Genomic DNA, 20,392 nt, shown 5'->3' with positions numbered 1-20,392 from the left:
TTATTCCTTTCAAGACACTAATATTTAACTTACAATGTGCTTCTCACTTTCAGAATAATAATTTTTGATGTCTTCCACAAGTGTTGCCTTTTCATTTTCAACTGGTTTAGGTATTTTTTCCCTACTGCTATATATAAGTCTTTCTTGTTTGCTCTTTCCATGCAACAGTAATTGCTTATAACAGAATATTACATTTATTTAATAAAATTCTAGTTAGAATTTCTTATGTTGTACAACCAACCACTGTTACAATGCCCTGAGTTTTACATAGCAGTGCCTATTAGCACAGTTATGGTTAAAGGTCTGTCACAATTTCCATTATATAGTAAAACATTATTTCCAGGAATTTAGAACAAGGCTGTAAAAAGTAACAGTAGGCTGCAGTTTTACACAGAAAATCTTTGCCCATGAGAAAATTACTGTCACAAATGCTGAAAGCATCAGTCAGTTTGCTTAGCTATTTTTAAGTGGAGTGAGCGAAGAATTAAATATAGTAGTTCAGTGATTTAAAACGTTTTTTCGCACTCATGTACAGCCACCATAGGCGTAAAACACCCCATGGTCCTGATTCTTAGCTCTGCGCATGTCTTTGTATTGCTCCAATGTTGCAAAAGGAGCTTAAAGCTGCCTAAAATAGCATAAAATTTCCAGGCACAACTGATTTTCAGCTGATGGAGAAAGTCACCATTATATCATACTGCGTGGAGGAGGGAGGAATGTTGCCCTTCTTGTATACCTCCTTGACCACAGCGAGTGGAAGAGGAATATGAATACATTAAGGAAAGAACATCCTACATTCTGGCTAAGCATGAGCAATTGATACAGATTCAGACAAGTCCTCTTCTTTGTACAACTGTCTAAGTTTATACTGCACACCATTTTCTCCTTCGGAAACCTCAGTATCTCAGCAATAGAAGAGTGTTTAAGAGCCTTTCTTCCATGCAGATATGACAAGTGTGTAAGCAAATGTTTAATGCAGAACTTAGTAGCAAGGAGACAATATTCTTATTAGTACTTTGATTTAATTTTACAGGAAAGGTAGTCCAAAATTTGTGTAGGGTGGGCATTACAGTACCAACGTAGCTTTTGCAAATGTGGAATTATTATGTTTTCCATTTGGTAGGGATAGTTTGACAGGAAGTGCAGTATTTCAGAAAAAAGTAATTTGTAATTTTTCACATAAGCCCCTATTTCATGGCAAATACCCCACTTTTAATCCAAACCAGGTAAATGTGGTAACATATTTGAACATGCCATTTTGCTGTTTGTGAAAACATCTTCCTGGCTTCACTCAAAAATCCCAAATGCAGAAGTGCAGCATATTTGAAAAATTAGCCTTAAGATATATTCTTAACATTTTTTATTACTTGTTAACTTAACAACTCCTGTTATCATGCTGCTTTTGCTTCTCTCCCTTTATGATATATGATTTACTAATTACATTATTAATTATTATAATATCAACACCCCATGTGAAAGAGAAGAAGAAATGACATATGCATGTCCTAGCCCTAGGTCCTTGCCATCTAATTACTAATACGATATGACAAGTGAGGACAGCAAACACTGGATGAGGGAATTAGTTATATTGATACAAAGAATGACGTAGTATATGTTAGAAGGTGACAAACTCAGTTGCAGACCAAATGCAGGAAATAGACCAGTAAAGCAGTGATTCCAACACACATTAAAACCTTTGGCAAAGAATTCTGCATTTCCTTAATATCACATAATTTGAAGGTGGTTTTGTAAACTTCTCTGCTATTGTTAAACATAGTTGCCTTTTATAAACCATGTTGTACTTAAGCTTTTAAAAGTCATTGTTTTGCTACACAGGAAAAGGAAAGATATTCATTAACAGTGTTCAGCCACACCTTGAACAATAAAATATGAAGTCAGGCTTCCTTTTTCCTCTGTGGTGAATGCCTGTCTGCCATTGAGGCACTGGAACAGGTTGCCCAGAGAAGCTGTGGATGCCCCATCCCTGGAAGTGTTCAAGGCCAGGCTGGATGAGGCTTGGGGCATGAGTGTTGGAAATAGATGGTCCTTAAGGTCCCTTCCACCCTAAACCATTCTATGATTCTATGATTTCTCCATCTTAAAACAAAACAAAGCATTGAGTGAAATATGAATGGATCATGTCCTGCGGCCTTTCTTCAGGCAGGATTAAAAAAAAATATTAGGGATGACTGAAGAATTAATTCCTGTGTTTTAAATCAGTATCATGTTTTCTGGATATTCTAGGTGACAATGTCATATGGAGAGAATTTTGAAACTATGTGAGTAACAGCTCCACTGGCAATAAAGCTGTTAATTTTATGGAAACATTTCTATGTTAAATAGATTAGTTCATTCCTCTTTGTATTGTTTTGACTTTGAATATGATTAATGTAGTAACAATAGTTGCTTAGCTGTTAGAACAACAGTTTTTCTAGGAAACAAACAAACAAACAACCCCAACAAAATCAACCAAATTTGCAGTATCAATAGATCTTGTCAGACACCTAACAATAATAATTAGTAATGTTTCTCTTGGGATGGGGTGTTTTGTCCATGGTTTTCCTTTCTGTGGGCTGCCACTTTCCTCATTTGAGTATGAATAAAATATCAAAGGGAAAGGAAGATAGGGTTTCTGTGTATGTTGAATTTAGTTAGACCTGATGATGGGCAATCCCTCAATTTTTTCATCATTACTTAACCTGAATAACTTTCAACTTAAATATGTTTCACATTTTTTATCAACAGTATTAATGTCAGAATGCGATTGTTAACATTTAATGAATTATCTGTGAAGGATCTTCAAGTCTGCAAGTGGCACATGACTGAAACACTTACATACCTCCCCAAGTTCTCTCTAGATGTTTCATGGATCTTCACAGAATAACTTCTCATGCTCTTATGTTACAGCACAAGTGGAACTATGTAGGCCACTGTGGGCTTAAGTTAGGCCTTAAGCACTAATTAATTCAGTTAATATTCCATGTAATTTAAAATATTGTATTTTTTATAGCTGTATTCCATACCAAATTTCCACAAGGGTTAATTTTGCCATAAAGTGTGGTCAAGAAATCTAAACCGTTTGTGTAAGCCATCAAGAAAGTAGTTTCATTTAGCAGTTTTAGTTCATTTAAATAATGTAGATTTGGGCATGGCTGGCTGTGGACCATCAATGTGCTAATAGCTTATTTAGAAATATTGTTTCAGTACTTAATATGACGCAGCTAATAATTCAGCTTTGAACACTGGTGAGTGAACTGCTACCACTGATAGAGCTGAGAAAAGTTGATTTGATTTTAAACAGACAAGATATTTCACTATTAATTTTAGCTCCAGATTTTCAAATGGGGGAAGATGTACATGCAGGTTGGGAAGATGGCTGTGAAAACTGGTGCTGTGTTTTAATTGCGACTGAGAATTTTGCTTGCATATGTAAAACAAATGTACTAAAAAAGTAAACTCACTGCCACCAAAATTGAAAACAAGGCACTTCGGAAAATATATGCTGATATATAACTGGCTAGAATTTCCTTCATTTTGCAAAGCCACGAGCCACATGCATCAGCTCACCACAAAGTCATTAGGTCTTTTTAAACTCAGATGAAAAACATTAACAAATACCACAAAAGGCTTTAGTATGGCCCCTTTGTTCATTCACATATGGCAGTTTATAACTCCTGCACCACTTGGGTCGTGTGTTTGTTTAAGCTGCCTCCATCAGGCCAGCCCTGAAAGAACAAAAGACATCTTGAGCGATCCTAAGCAGGAAATGGGCTAATCTAAACATGGCTTGTGACACTATAAGTAGAATAGAAAGGGGAGGGATTGATTAGTCATTAATGTCCAATTGACTCCATATGGATGTTGCAATAATAAGGCCTTTTTCAGTGCAGTAGCGGAGTTATTGAATTAGAGGTTTATGTTTCCTCAGAGCCGACCTTAGGGAATTCCCTCTTGGTTCTTCTTGTTGAAGTTTTAAAGAGAATGGAGTTTCTTAACAGGAAAAATAGAAGCCTTATCAAAGTGAGTGTTGCATGGATGTAGCTAACCTGTGCTACGGTGTATTCCCATCTCTTAGTATTTACTTAGCACATTTCAGAACCTTTGTAGGTGAAATATTTTAGAGTACATTTAAATATTCCAGTACTTCATGAATCACTCATGTCTTTTGCAGTCATTTCCCCTTTTTCATTCACAGACATGCAGCCCATACGAAATGTTCGGCCCTCAAATCCCAGCTGAGTAATATTTGTTTAGCAATTGGAATGGAAGCATCTTGACAGACAATTCCCTGCAGACCATTTCTGCCACTGTGTGACTACAGGCATCCCCGTCCCACAGGTAGTCATGTTTCCAAGTGGGTGTTAGTTTTGCCTAGTAAAGTCACACCAGTAATGACAACAGTTCCTGAGATACCCAATTATTTTGCCTCTTTTGCTGGTAATAAAGAATGAGAAAGTCTTCTGAATGTGGATGGGGATGAAGAAGTAATAGGCAGGCAAGGGCAAAACAGATTAATGTTACACTAACGCTACTGCAAGTCACTTAGATTACAGTGAAGTAGTAATTTTTGTAGCCTCCAAAACTGAACGTTGAACTCAGTAATTAAATGATTATTCTTGTATTCTAAACTTTCCAAAGCTTCTTTTGACATTCTATTCTTTCCAGATTTACATTTTTCTGTCTGCTATGAAATACTGCTATATCTTTCATAAAGGCTGCATTTGTCTCTCCACACGTTAAGAGCAGGAAAGGGGACCAAGCCATTTTTCATGCTTCCTGTTTTTATAGCATTTCCATGTTTATGAGTAACCCATCTCTAGTAGTAAAAAAGTGACCTCCTGTTTGCATGTTCATTAGGTTCAGGTCTCTGCAATGCAAGCTGCTAGTAGTGCTAGTTGTATTACCACAGACAGGGCCAGATATTTTAGAGGTCACAATCAGTCTTTTCCAAAGTCAACAAAAATGTCATATTAGCTTAAGGAATAACTGATGATAGGAGCTTTACTACTTTCCAGTCACTTTTACACTAGGAACCTAGAAAGATTGTCTTTATTTCTATATATATCCTATCTTGGTATATGTCTATGGAAGATAGTTTGCAGTATATTCAGTAGAGTAGCCAAAGATCATTATCTGGGGTGGTCAAAGGAAATGTATCACTTCAAGCATGAATCAATAGCCAGAGTGTGAAGAGTAATTAAAGAGTAACAGAGTGACTGATAAAAATCTCTTTGCTGTCACTTCTCTTTTCTCATCTTTTTCTCAACCTCTTTTTTTGCTCCTTTCTATCACGTTTATCACTGTTTGCATTCTGGTAACATGTAAAGGCCCAGTCTGAGGTTTTGTTGTGGTAGATGATATATAAAATGGAAGGTTAAACCACATATCATTAAAGACAATAGAATGAATCTTAATGTGGTCAAGATTTCAGGGAACATGCTAAGGGATGGTGCCTGTCCCAGAATTCTTGTCTTTACAAAAGATGAGAAACTCAGATGAAGACCGGAATAAATAAACAAACAATCTAACAATTGTTACTGGGTGATTCTTAATATTTTATTCATGTGAAAATGTTTATCTTGATGATCAGATTATTTTCTCTTTCTAAAGAACAGGGGTTCTTCTTCCCCTCCACTGCCATTATAGAGCTATCAGTCTGTTTTGGAACAAAAACACTGTTTGAAATTACTTTAATGAAGCTGTAACATTTTTAGATTCATTCTGTGGTGTTCTTTGACCAAGTATTGTTCCTAGAGTCTAGTCTGGAATTCAGCTTCCACAGAGGAGTTGCCTGCCATATAGCCACAAAAAAAGTGACCGTTCTTCTGTAATTTGCTTTTAGTTTTAAATCATCAAAGTCATGACAAGTTGAGCAAATGCAAAACATCTAGGAAATGATGCAGTCAACACCCTCAGAAGCTAGAAGCTAGAACTTTGAGGATAGCCCCAGCCTTTAGGACGAAGTGTAGACTTCTTTGCCAACTGAGCCATTAGGGCAGCCAAACTGTACTACTTTTGCAATAATTTTTAATTCTGACCCAGCTCTTAATTCTGAAATTCAAAACCTCCTCCTGTGATTGCAGTATGAACAGTAACAAGCAGATTGATCATTAGTTGCCATAGAGAGACAATTACCAACTTCCTCCTTTCTTCTCACTCATTAGTAGTACATTTTTTTTTTTTTTAATTTGCTATTTTGGGTTTATTATTTACTAGAATTTTCTGAGAATATTTTCAGAAATAAGTAAACCACCTACTACTTTGTAGTTGTATGTATCTTTTCTTTAAAAATTTCAGGTGTCTCTTTCAGCCTCTGCCAGTACTATAATTATCACAATATGAAAAAAGTCATACTTTGTAAAACCTATTGAAATTGTTTATATAGGTCACAACACTGTCTAAGTATGTGATTGACAGGATGAAGTACCTAAGAACAATCAGTTTGAAAGCTTGTTCTTATGTTTTTCAGCTTGTAAGACCTCACTGAGTGTATATGCATTTTATATCATTACTGCCTCATTTCTAAACTAAAAAGATACTGAGACTTTCTGGCTCCCCACATAGACTCACAGGCTAACAGAAGTATTTTCTTGTAATGCTTTATATGCTGAATATAGTTCTGTAGTTCTGAGATAGTTACAGGAACATGGAGATTTTATTAGTTGAGTTATTTACAGAAATTGATTTTGCAGATGCCTTTGTGATGGCTTATGGGTCAATTGCAAATATTTCCCCAGAGATCAAGCACAAAGAACATCAACTCTTTGGCTGCTTTTTCAAATTCTTCAAGTATGGACTTGCTTAAAGCAGATACAGCCAAAGCTTCTTGGCCTTTTTGAGATGGTTTTAATTTATTACACTTAAATAAGAATTGCTCTCTAATGTAACCTTTCTCTGAAAACAGATCATTCATGGTAGGGTTTTTTTTTTCCTTCTATCTACATTATATCCGGATTTAAAAACTGGCATATAATCTTGATACTAGTAAAGATACTCTGTGTCTGTGTTACACTTGAAAGGTCAGGCCAAAGTTGTGCTAGAAAGAACTAAAGACAAACTCCTAGGCCACAGTGAGTAAGTACCTTTGAGGAAGTAAAAGATGGAAAATTATCAAATGGATTCAAATGTGTCTTCTTTCATTTGCTGTGAGTAGAGTAGCTGAATAAGGATTGAGAAATTTTATATCAATAATAATTTTTTTTAAAATTTGTGACCAACTTCCTAATTGCCCAAATACTAGTTACAAATTTTATAGTATTATTTTAAAAGATGGAAAAACTATTACGTGACATATTTGATTATTCTCAAATTATATAGCCATCTGCCTCAATAAATATTTCAGTGTTAACTTACTGTGCTTGTAACTTGTATCTTTACAATAAATATACCCTCTCTCAAGAGATGGTATCTTTTATATGCTTGTTCCCAGCATTCTGGCAACAATGGACAGAGTGTCATTAACCATATACACCCTTAAATTGGTCCTACGTGAAGGTCGCGCAGGAAAACTACTGTTCCTTTTTGCAGTAAAAAGCCGACTGCAGCTGCAGCCTCCTGTAAATGCTGAACACCTGTAGCATGGTACTTAACTTAGAATAGTATTTAAATAGTTTTGCATCTCACATTTGCCACAAACCTGTCTTCTTTTATGTTCATGCATGTTAGTATACAAATTGCCAAATTGGTGTCAGTTGTAAAGTAATGGCATTGGAGGCATCGTAAATTACCATGGTGATCCTCAGGAGAAGACACTGCCATATACGAATGAGTGTTTTGCTCTCAGGGTAATGTATGTCTTCATCTGGCCCAGTAGTCAGCATATTGCCCTGTGTTGATGGATATAGTCAGCTTGAAACTACACTACATTTCACTGCACAATAAACATGGCTGTCAACACCATATAAAGCAAAATCAATTTATCCTGTATGGTCAGTGCGTTTTAAATGAAATTAATGTACTGTGGACCTGGTGGCAAAAAGGTAGTGTATTAGTTATGCATCCTCTATTTTAAGACTTTTTTTTTCATGTAAATTTATTTCCTATACAGAATTTTTAAAATGGTATACCGAACATATTGTGTTTTCCCACTAAATCAGGAGACAGGTTTTGCACAATTAAAATCTTGTGAGCCAGTCATTGAAATCAGTGTTTTACTTAGTGTAAAGAACTAATCTTCTACTATTTGGCAAATAAATCTGTCTTGTAAGCTGTAATATTTTAGAGAAGATGGGACTTACTGCTGTGCTTATTTGTTGTCAAGTACCTTTCTTAAGGTATGGAATTATATGAACAGTTTGATGAGGCCTAAGACTATGTCATTCTTAAAATGTAAAGACTTTTTGTCTTTCTTTTAGATCTAAGGCATAAGCCTAAAAATACATGTTATCATCACAATTGCAAATGTATTTCTGGTAAAAGCATGCCTTATCTAGGGTATGCCCTCTCTTCTTCCTGTATTAACCAGTTCTACACCTCAGCTCTGTGAAAATCTAAAACCTCATGAAGCTTTGTTGTTTGTGGTCAAGGAGGGCTGGATGCATTCAAAAACTGTCGAGGTTAGCATGTGCAAGTTGAACTGATGGTAGGTAACGACAGGATACTGGCGTACATTAAAGCACAGCAGGTATGGAAAAGCTGGAGTGCTTGTCTCCCATTCTGGAAGCACCAGGATGCTATGCATGTACCTGTTGAAGTCAGATAGCTGTATTCCATGTATGTGATAGAATGCTCCAAAACACATCTAAAATTCAGCTAAAGCAGATGCGACTTAAAATGTTCAGCTCCCAGTGTAATTGGATTCACACAACTGGGAGCATGTACGTGGTGCAGTATATAATTTATTTTATGAAAGGTTCTGCATGTGCTGCACTGCTCAAGCAACAAAGTCATTGTCAATGACTTGTGTGAACAGGTCTATGACAGCTTGGGTTCCCAAGTGTAACTTTTATGTGAGTTTTGTTGAGCGTTCAGAACATGTATGCTATGGTAAAGTCCCAAATGGAAACTTTTTCAAATCTTTGTACATTGACTGGAGAAGTAACAGTGCAATTTTTTCCTCACTCAAACATTGATGCCTTCAGCTGGGTGAGCCTGATCAATTGTGCTGAAATCACTGGATATCATTTCTCTCTGTCTCATAGATCTGGCAGCCAAAAGAGAGAGAGAAAAGGAGAATGAGGCTAAAATAAACACAGCACTGAAAGCACTTGCGTAATCCACGTAATAATGTTTTGCATCCATCTTGTTTCTTCCTGCCCTGACATTCCAGGAAGTAAAGCAATGAATGGCTCTGCAGCTAAACTACAGCAGTATTATTGTTGGCCAACAGGAGGTGCCACTGTGGCTGAAGCTCGAGTCTACCGGGATTCGCGGGGCCGAGCCAGTAGCGAACCGCACATCAAGCGACCAATGAATGCTTTCATGGTCTGGGCAAAGGACGAGCGTCGGAAAATTCTCCAGGCCTTCCCCGACATGCACAACTCCAACATTAGCAAAATCCTAGGTAAGTGCAAGACAATGAAGAAACCGTGACTCTGAACCAAAACTGAGGGAAACTAGGAGGCTTGGCCATAGCAGTGGCAGTTGGCAGAGGTTAGTTGGTTTTGGAGCTGTGGAAAGATGAGGTTATTTATATTGGTGACACAAGCTAGTTACTTCCTTCTTGGATATGCAAGTTCTCTAATTTTAGGGCATATTTTGTTTGGGAGATGTTCACTGAAATTGGAATTACTGAAACTTTTGGAATTACTGAAACTTATACAAAGGAAGACTCATGGGTTGTTTTCATTTTCATTCCCTTCCTTTTCCCTTTCTGTCCCTTCCCTAATGCTTTTTATTTTCAACAGCAGAGTCACAACATGCTTTAAAGACTTAGGTACATTCAAAAGGAATGTTTTGTGAAATCCGTTGCAAGAGTGTATCCGGATAAAAGGCCTAATTGCAAGATCCCATTAAAAATCACCTGAACTACGAATCACCCGAGTGCAAAATGGTGCTTTCTGGAGTGATTACTGGGAAAAAAAAATTAATAAAATACAAAATTAAAATCAAAGGTTTATGTCAGACTGTGCAGTGTCAAAGAAAGAAACCTGACACAGTTCAAAAGACATGTACACGCATACCTGTTCGCATGCAAATTTGTTTGATTCAAAATGTTGCAATGTTCGAAAAGCTAAGGAAGCACTAACATCACACAATTAAAACATTGCTTAGTTAAGAGACATCATAGTTAGTATTTAGTTTGTATAGATTGGGGCAATCAGGGAATATACCCTGGATTATATTTTGCCACTGTGCAAATAAATTGGTTCGTTTTTGAGAAATTTTGATTTGCTTTTTAAGACCCCTCCAGAGAATTAGAAACATACGTGAGAATGAGTGGTGAAATGTTAAAACCTATATTTGCTTTCTGAGTCTTTGAAGTGAAAGATTCCAAATGTAACTCGTAATAAATAAAAGTAAAAATCAAGTTCCCTCTGTAATCGTTTGGTTGTAAACTTTGAGTTCAAATACATTCTTACTAAAGTTTATTGCATGTTCATTCAATCAGAGGCAAGAATACATAGAAATAAATGTTACTTTGTCCTAAAACTTCCAAAATCTTACTTAGTAGTTCTCATTTTTGTCTACCATATAAGTAAGTTATATGAATAGCCTTTCAGTTTTGTATAAAACCTGCACTGTTTCAGAGTTGGCAGCTGTAGGGAATCTATATTATTTGTGTGCATTCTGTGAAAAAACTATTAGGAGCATAGTAACTGTATTCATTAAAATGTAAACTTCCAGCATATTTCAGAAGTGCCAGCAATAGAGTGTTTGTTAACCATGGAATTAACCTGTCAGTATCTGCTCTACCACAAATAAGTCTATATCCATATAATATCTGTGCAACTTTTCTGGGACAATAAGAAAAGAGACTGAAATATTAGAACTGACACAGAGTACTGCTGGCTATGGATAATATTTATACAACTTTTCCATTTGTTGATGTATAAAAAAATCTTGGTAAAAGAATAGCTTCCACCCACGTTTACCACAGCTGTAATCGTTTTATTCATCTAAAAGACACCAAAAAGTTATTTTCTGCATTTCTTATCCTCTGGAAAAAAAAAAAATCCCTTCTCTATTCAAGTGTTTAGATAGGTCGTTATAAACAATACAAGAGATCTGAATACTTTTTCTTCTTCCTGTGTACACTGTGTTAATTTTTTAACTTTTTCATTGGTGCAGCTTTCAAGGAGAGTTTACAGTACCTGAAGTGGTGTATATAATTACAATATGCTTTCTGGTTTTCTTTTTTTTAAAAAATAAAAGTTTGTTGAATGTAACTTTCTCAGTGCAGTTCTGCGCATTTATTGCATCTGGCCGGAAGATAATATGCATAATAGGATTTAACATATGGTAAGGTGCCGATATTATGCCAAGCAAGATTAATAAATTTAATAGCAAGGGATTTTTCTTTTTTTCTTTTTCTTTTTCATTTTCTTTTTCTTTTTGTTTTTCTCTGTAAGTTTTTGATTTTTTTTTTCTGCTACATAGGGATATATTAATATCTATTAGTCTGAGTGCACAAACCAAATACTCATAAATCTATCAAAGCAGCATGTATCCCTAGGCAGTGTGTTAAGCTTTTAACAGTAAAAGTATGGTTGTAGGACCTTACTTAACCATAGTACTGTGCATGGTTTTAAAAAGGCATAGAATTATTCACAGATTAATGCTCATATTGTAAAAACGTTAATAGTCTGTTTTGCAGCATGAGGCCGAGATTTTGAGAATTGACTATTGATTTGGAGTGCACCTATTTCATAGAGGTTTACATAGGTTTGGTCTGCAGCAGTATCTGAAAACCAAGGTTCCTTTAAGGTGTCTTATGTTGTTCATCCCATTATATGTGCTGTCTAATGTAAATTCAAGTCAGTTTATTTAACTAACTTATTTAAATTTGCTTGTTATGGCAAGAAGTCTTGTAGAAATGTGTATGTGTGAAGCTAAACCTGCTTTACTTGAGCACTCACTGATGTTTTGTGTTAATAGGATCTCGCTGGAAGTCCATGTCAAATCAAGAGAAACAACCTTATTATGAAGAGCAGGCTCGGCTAAGTAAAATCCACCTAGAAAAGTATCCTAATTACAAATACAAACCTCGACCAAAACGTACCTGCATTGTTGATGGAAAGAAATTGCGTATTGGTGAATACAAACAACTGATGAGGTCTCGAAGACAGGAGATGAGGCAGTTTTTTACCGTAGGGTGAGTACTATTGTTGTAATTGTTTTCAGAGACAGAGCATGATGTTTGAAAACAAGTAGACTTATCTGTTTAAGTCACTGACTGATGTAATTTAGAAGGTAGGATTTGAACCTGTGAAACCTTATTAAAAACATAAGATACATCACGAAATATGGAGCTATCAGCTTGCCACTGAGTGCTGATTATGAGACTGATTGTGGAATTCTTTAAGGTCAAAAGAAGTTGTTTCACATTAGCCTGAAAGGTTTGAATCCTGCCTTTTGTGAGTCATTAGTAAGCTAACCCATTCTGGGTAAGTAATGACTACAGGATCATTTCCTAGATTAAGACAAGAACAAAAAGAAAAACACAAAAGATTATTCCAGTGTAGAATGAGTCAGGAGGGGAGGGAAGGGAAAAGGAACAGGAGTAATAGCACTTACATTAGGAGCACACATGAATGAATGATATCATAGCATGAGGCTATTAGGAATTTTGTTATGGATAGAAATATTTTTAATAAAAAATACTAAAAAAAAAGTTTTAGGAAGAGTCTTTCAAGTAGTGCACAGATAGGTAAATTACAGGGTAAATTTACAACTCTGAATATATGATTCGAAAAGGTCCTGGAACAGCTTTAAAAACATTGAAGGTTTCTTCACAGTATTTCCTCTAGTCTTCAGCAGCAAAAGCAGCACCATGAAAGATCTACAGGCTAAGGGTAACAAAGGTCCAGTGAAACAACTGCACCATAACTGATTTCTCTCTCATTTTTTTATGAATTAATCTGGGATGCTCAGTGCTCTAACATAATGTTTCTGGTGGTTTACAAAGAATCTAAAAGCTATCTCCAGTGCCAGCCTTTCCAAATTCACAATGTTCTGCTTATTTCTCTAATCACAATAGTCTCCTGTTGTTGGCTACTTCAGTACCAGATAATTGACCTTGACGTCGATTATGTGCCCTCATTTTTGGCTTGGGATGCAGAACTCCTGTTGCAGTCAATTATTTTGTGGTACAGCCTGCAACAATGTGGGTTCTTTCTTCAGTCACTAAATAGAAGTGTTTCTGATATCTTGAAATTACCTCTCAGTCTAGTTTTACATTGCTTTTTATTCTTCACTCCAAGGGAAATTGTTTACTAATCAGCTTCCATCAAAAGTGTACATAGAACTCTAAATAGAAATCTGAATTTATACAGCACATCACAAATTTAAATTCAGATTGAGGGAATGAAACTCTAGCTTATGTCTTCCAAAGCAGATTGACAGACCAAATCACATCTAGACAAGAAGTGCCAAAACAGCAGTCTGAACAATTTGAGAATTGTTTTCTAATTCAAAACGGTATTAAGAAGCAGCATTTTGCACATTAGAAGTGGCTGCTAAGTATGGAGGTGAATATGGGGGGTGGATGTAAGAAACTTCTAAAAGTGAAAACTATTAAAAATTAAACTGTTGGTGCAACCTAAATGTAGCAACTTTCTCATATATCAAACAGTATGATCACAAAGACCGTGTGAATGCCATCATTTTCTTGAAAGGATTGGTTCTAATTCATATTTATTCTAAGTCAACTTCACACTGCTCTTTCCATGTTGAGGAAGTTTTAAAGTAAGAGTAAATTACCTTTGTGCACTTACATAATGATGCAGTGGACTGTGTTGGAAAGCAACAAATTTCACTTATGCAAGTGATGAAAAAGGGGGTATGAAGTCTAATGGGTGCAGTCAATAAAGGTGAAATGAGATCCATGCTGTAGCCTAACATGAATATAAATTTTGATAGTGAGGAAACACAGGCTGTGACATTAAAAAAATATTTCATGACTTTCTGTGACTTTCCACTGTTGCCCCAAATTCCCTGTTTCTCTAAAATAAAGAATTTTAAACAAAATTCTTGGAAGAGACCAAGAAAAAAGGTGAAAAAATCGGACCAGGGCAGCTTTTTGGAACTGAAACAAAAATGGCATAATTTATTTCAGCAGAATAGTACTGTGTAGTAAAAAGCGACATTTAATCCAAATCAGATTATAATTAAGTGAAACACAGATATTGAGCCCATCAATCTCTTAAACTTACTCTTCCTTGTGTTTAACATAAATATTACATAAAGTATCAGCTGGAACAGTTTTCCTAACTGACCTGGTACACTCATAATTTTTCCACTGTTTTTATGGAATAAACAGCATAAACCATGCTTCAGAACTCTAGATGTGGGAGTTGAGATGCAGTTTCCTTTTCAGAATGAAAGAGGAGACAAATGTGGTTTTTAGGATTGAATGTACCCTGTGTTTACAGTAAATATTTCAGTGCAAGATAGAGAACAAAAGTACAAAATAGATTCCACTGAAATGTGCCAAATTTGGTGGGTTTGGGTGGGGGTTTTTTTGTTTGTTTGTTTTGGTTTTGGTTTTTTTTTTTTTTTTTTTTGAAGATACTGATTGGGTGGGAATAGGTATGCCAAAATGGCAAAAACACCACAGACTATAAAGATAAATAGGAGGTGTGAGAAGAGAAAGACAGACCTTCAAAACAGGTTGCCAGAGGAAGGTATAAGTAGCAAGAAAAATTGTATTCTTTCACATTTTCACTTTGGCCTCTCTTATATGAAATCTACATTTATGGCTTAAGCAATCCCATAAGGAGTAGTTCTTATCAGATCCCCTTGAGTGAGCCATTAGCTAGCATAGAATAACCCTGCTATTGGTACAGCTAATGGAAAGAGGCTTACACTGCTTGAACTTCGAGGATGCAAAGAAGCTCGTACCACTGACTTCAGTGGGCCGTGTTCTTGATAAACATTGGTAAGATGCACAAAAGTTGTTTAGAGAATCTCAGTATACAAACGATCCAGGTTTTAAAATAAAATAGAGAAATAAGCTAATGAATGGCCAGGTTCTGTTCTGATTTTTGAAGAAAAGCTTCCCAATAATTGGATGAGAGTGAAAATTTCTTGGAATAAATTGGGCAGCAAATTCATGTTTTGAGATAAATCTTATATATGTGATAGACCAGCACAAAAGTCTAGGAACTGGCAAGTATTTTAAAGAACAGAGTGGAACTTAAAATGGGCATACACCCTCTATTGCATCCCTACATGAATAAATTTTGTTCCAAATGAGGCAGAATATATACAGAAATAATTCATATTTTATTCAAAGTATATTAAATTTTTTCTGGTTTTAATCCAGTAGAAGCTGAGTCTGAAGCCAGCTATGTCTTTAAAATAATTGAGTTATTTTTAAAAATAAAATTATGAATGGGAAGTTGTGAATGATAACTTCAGCGTAAATTAATCCCTGAACAAACTTCAAGTGATTTACAGTTTATCTTCAATAGTAATTTTTTGTAATGCATAAATAAATGTGAACTAACAAATGGATCATATATAAGCCACAAATTCAGACATTTTGAGTTTAGTCTATCTTTTGTTGCCTCCTTTTACAAAAATAATTAAATTCTCAGTCATTTTTGCAGTCTAATACACTCTAAATACAAGTATATGATGCATACATTTCTCTGCAAAATGATGTAAGCAGTAACTTTTTTTTTTGGTGTTTTACCATTTTGATGTTTAGAATAAAGCCCTTACAGTGTTTATAACTACTGTACACACACTGAATGTTGCTAGACTATGGTTTTGAAAAAGGCTGTAATATTATACTCCTGTAGCTTGAACTTAAAGGAAGTACACAATGGGTGCTTTTGTGAGATTTACTGTTATTTCATTCCTTATGGGAATGTAGGTTTCAGGGGTGTGTACATATAAGCATTTTCCTTAATGCAATTGATTTTGCTTCAGTCATTTAAAGAGCTGTCAGAAAATACTTGGAAACAGATCAGAAAACAGTGGGAATTTGCCAATTTAAATGTTTAGCTAGTTTTGCAAAAGTCAAAAGTAGAACAGTCTCCAGGAAAATCCTAAGAATATGAATGCCACAAACTTGTGAGCAGGTCAATAGGCCTAAGAATTTTCATGTTACCTCCTTTTTTTTATATTTCCCTAACTATTTTGGGTCAAATCTTTAGCCCCAGACTGGACAGACATGTTAGCAATGCTGGTACAGAGGAGAGGCAAGTCACCTGTAGTAGCTGGCCACATAAGGATTCCCTTGGCAAAGAGGAGATGGTGGAGACAGGAGTGGTTTGAAGCCATGCATCACCATTCCTCACAGATCTGAAGAGAAAGGAAGATTAATGCTGGGCTCTGTAAATCCTAACCAGGCAGAAAACATCCTTGCTTTAACCATGTGCAACTGAGCTGAATTGTAACCTGTAGCTTGCAACAAAATATGTTTTTTATCTCTCACTCCAAGTTCCTATAATAGGCAAATGTCTAGTGAGATACAAGAATTATACATGTGGAATTTATTATTATAAAAAATACAATTAACATGAATGCCTTTAAGAACTATAAATAGAAGATAACATAATGGCCAGAGTCATATAGAAACTCCAGCTCTTCCTTTCAGGGAGAGTGGATAGAACTTAAATAAAAGCTCTGATTTCTTCCCCCACCCTATCCTATAGTATGTAATTACTTAGAAAATTATAACACTCATCTCCAGAAACATATATCATCCATATAGTCTGTGATATCTTAAAATAAGGCTTTCTGGGATGTAATGCAGCAACCTGAGCAGAATTTACAGTGAAACTTGATCACCTGTAAATAAAAACAGGGCTCAAGTGAAAGGTAGGTGTCCAGTTAATGGGGGCTGTGCGGGTGCCCATGTTTAAATGCTAGTAAATTTGTGTTAGCAAATGGGTAGCAATTTGAGACACGTCCCATTTAGACAGTACCGTTACCACATGGTTACAGTGCCGTGGTGAGATACCGGTAATTTAAAGCTCATAGTTATTACCCACCCAGCAGCAGGCATGCACACCATGTCTGATTTTTGTTTACCATGTCAAAAGTACTGCAGTTATGAATGACAAATTCACTAAGCCTTTAACTTTCCTGTTACACTGGTCAAGTTCTTTACCAGTTAGATTCATTCTATAGTTTGCCGTACATTTGGTGCATTCTCAGGTAAAAGATATCTCTCTAAATTCTGCTTCATTATGCTCAGATGACCTGTTCCCTTTATACTGTGAAACAGGTGGTATTTGGACAAATATACCCTGTCCCATTGAAATGTGGGTATGCAAAAGGGTTTTGCTGACTTGATAAACATTTGAAAGAATATTTGAGTTTTTTAATTTAGTCTGACCTTTAGGCCTTAAGGCTTACAACCATCATTTTATCAAGACACCTCATGCCCTGTCCTAAACAGATTTTTTCCTTCTTGCTTTTTATAAAAAGGCAATTTGATTCTAAAAAAATGCACAATTTTTGGGGGGGGGAGGGGTAGGGGTGGATATGAGGCTTCTGATCCTTTGTGTTATCTGTAACACAAGAGCAGCTTGTGCTCCATCATTCTTTGAGTATGTTCTACAACTCTTAAGAGTTCTAAAAACAACCTTTCTCAAAACATCTTCAGGCATTTATATTGTGATGTTCTTTGATGATCCACTGGGGATACCTTGTTTTGTGAATTTGTTTATTCTAAGAAATATCAGAAAAAGATTAGTATCAGCAGTCGTTAGATGGGCAGATTAGAGAGAATTAAGTATGGCTTGGTGACAACTATGTAGAATTTTGCTGTGACCATGTGTGGGTTTCTTTTTCCTTTGCTTTGTTGAAACAGTAACTAATGTGAACATTTTCTGTGTCTAAAACTTGTGGAGGAGGTACATGTGGGGTTTTAACAGTAATAGTTTATACTCCTGACAACATGCAGTCCTAAAACAGAAATGTTCCCATGTGAGGTAGGTGTTCAATTTTATGGATAAACTATTGAAAGATGTTTGCAGAAAATCACTTGCAAGCAAATACATTGGCTGAAAATTGTTTTCACAGAACATTTATCAGACCATTTAAAAAGTGAAAATTTAGTGAAAAATCCTTCGCTGTTTGTAAATCATCTGCAAATCATCATTTGCAAACAGGAGCATAATGACTGTGTCAAATGAATTACTGCGGTGTTTTTGCTCACTGCTAGCCAGGTGTACCATACTTACACAACAGATGTTTGAATTTCTCAAGCTGTGCAGAGGCTTTAAGAGTTGGGCTAGCAGCACCAGCAGTGACAGTACTAGATTCTATTTTAATATTATCTTACACAGAGTGTTCATGATTTGACTGTCTGCATTGGTTCCCAAACTTGAAGGACTTTGGTTTCTCAATAACTCTGTAGTGGGAAATTTATCAAAATTAGTTTGATCAATGAACAATAAAGTTTCAACATTTAGGGTCTTTAATTGTAAGCTTTACATTATTTTGTGTATTGATTTAGCCAATGATTAAGAGAGACTGGTTTATGGAATGTCTTACATCTAAAGTATGATGGAGATTCTCTTTCTTCAGACAATTTATATTCCCTCTTTTTCTCTTAGCTTTACTAAAGGTAATAATCCAGATATAATATGAGAATATTTTAATGAGTATCTTAATGCAGAAAGTAGGTTATTTGTGAATTAACCCAAATGTAAGAAGTAGATTTAATTAATTCATAGCCAGTAAGGACTTGACCATGGAATGGGTTCAGCAACCTGACCTTTAGTCAGCAAAGGACTGAAAGAAGAGACGTTGCATCACTTAGTACAACTATGTACATGCTTACACTAAAGCTTGGGTTGAAATGCCTGACTGGCAGTGATACAGGCCTATTTCAGTTGAAGTGTGGTATTGCACCGCTATGCTTAAAATCACACACACGTTAAAAGGCAGAATTACATAATGCAAAGTTAGATATTAGAAAGTAAGATGTACCAGACGTAGAGGTAGTGCACCCTTAACTGAGTCTTCCCATGTTATTTGCATTGTCAAAATAAATCAGATCTGACACTGGCTCCTCAGGAGGAAGTCTTAATTTCTGTAGACTGTCTGTTGCCATAGAAAAAAGAGCATTTGTTCTTTTTTTAAAGTACTTTGCTTCAGAACCTCAGTGTTACACATTAATTCTTGAAGAAAAAATGGCATCCTGATCATGGATTTAAATAAAAATCAAAAGTCAGCAATAAAATATCAGAAGTTTTTCTAAGTGATGTAGGAGTCTCCCTAGCACTTAAATAGCAAATTACATACTTCCAGTTAGACAGTGTTACTTAGTCCCCTGTCTGCAATTTTAGGTACTTATAGGGAATCTTGAGGTTCGCTCAACAGGAACACCTGTCAGGAATTTGGAGGATTTAGATTTTGGATGCATGATGTCTACAGTAGCAGTTAGGCATCACACAGGTGCCTGAAGCCTTTTGATAATCTCTGTCCAAGTGCTATTTTGCAGTATGGTTTAAATAAACACGTAAAATACATAAAAGAATGCACATCTGGTAGTTACTAAACAGTTTACTCTCCAGTTGTCCTTGGGGGGAGCTAACATGAAAAATAGTGTAGGGGACCAGACTGTAAACCCCAGTGGAATGCATGCAGCCTTCCTAGGAAACCACATGCTTTTCCTCTCGTTTGGACTTGCAGAAGGCCTTCCCTCCTCTGAACACAGGAAATCACTTTCCCCTCTTGTTTTTCTTTCCAGACAACAGCCTCAAATTCCAATCACCACGGGAACGGGTGTTGTCTATCCTGGTGCTATTACCATGGCGACTACCACACCATCACCTCAGATGACATCAGATTGCTCGAGCACCTCTGCCAGCCCTGAGCCCAGCATCCCTGTCATTCAGAGCACTTATGGTATGAAGACGGACAGCGGAAGCCTTGCTGGAAATGAAATGATAAATGGAGAGGATGAAATAGAAATGTACGAGGACTATGAGGATGATCCCAAATCAGACTATAGCAGTGAAAACGAAGCCCATGAGGCAGTCAGTGCCAACTGAGGAGTGTTCGCAGAATTAAAGTACTCAGACTCATTTGGGTTTTTTTGGGGTTTTTTTGAACAAAAGTTCTTAAAGAGCCTGCATGCATGTGTGGCTCCTACAGTTACATCAGCAGAATGGTCTTAAATGTTTCTTATCGTGTGAGACAGATTGTTTCCCTAATTTTTCATGAACTTGGGTTTTTTGTTTTTGGGTTTTTTTTTTTTAATTTAGATGAAGACATATATTAAATATCAGACATCAGGACTTGAAAACTTATATGAATCAATAGCTGT

At 36.0% G+C, this 20,392-nt stretch overlaps 1 protein-coding gene across 1 annotated transcript in view; it reads left to right on the top strand.

Annotated features, from left to right (window-relative positions):
* The window catches only part of SOX6 (SRY (sex determining region Y)-box 6), a 239,801-nt gene extending 219,684 nt beyond the window's left edge, over window positions 1-20,117 (top strand). Inside the window, exons 13-15 of the mRNA XM_010150535.1 lie at window positions 9,269-9,502; window positions 12,037-12,253; window positions 19,814-20,117. Of these exons, the coding sequence (XP_010148837.1) occupies window positions 9,269-9,502; window positions 12,037-12,253; window positions 19,814-20,117 (755 nt within the window). The remainder of the gene's footprint in view (window positions 1-9,268; window positions 9,503-12,036; window positions 12,254-19,813) is intronic.
* Window positions 20,118-20,392: the final 275 nt, after the last annotated feature.

The sequence above is a fragment of the Eurypyga helias genome, unplaced genomic scaffold, assembly GCF_000690775.1.
Source record: "Eurypyga helias isolate BGI_N326 unplaced genomic scaffold, ASM69077v1 scaffold8274, whole genome shotgun sequence".
NCBI classification, from domain to species: domain Eukaryota; kingdom Metazoa; phylum Chordata; class Aves; order Eurypygiformes; family Eurypygidae; genus Eurypyga; species Eurypyga helias.
The sequence above is the reverse complement of the archived record's forward strand: the minus strand, read 5'-3'. Positions and strand labels throughout refer to the sequence as shown.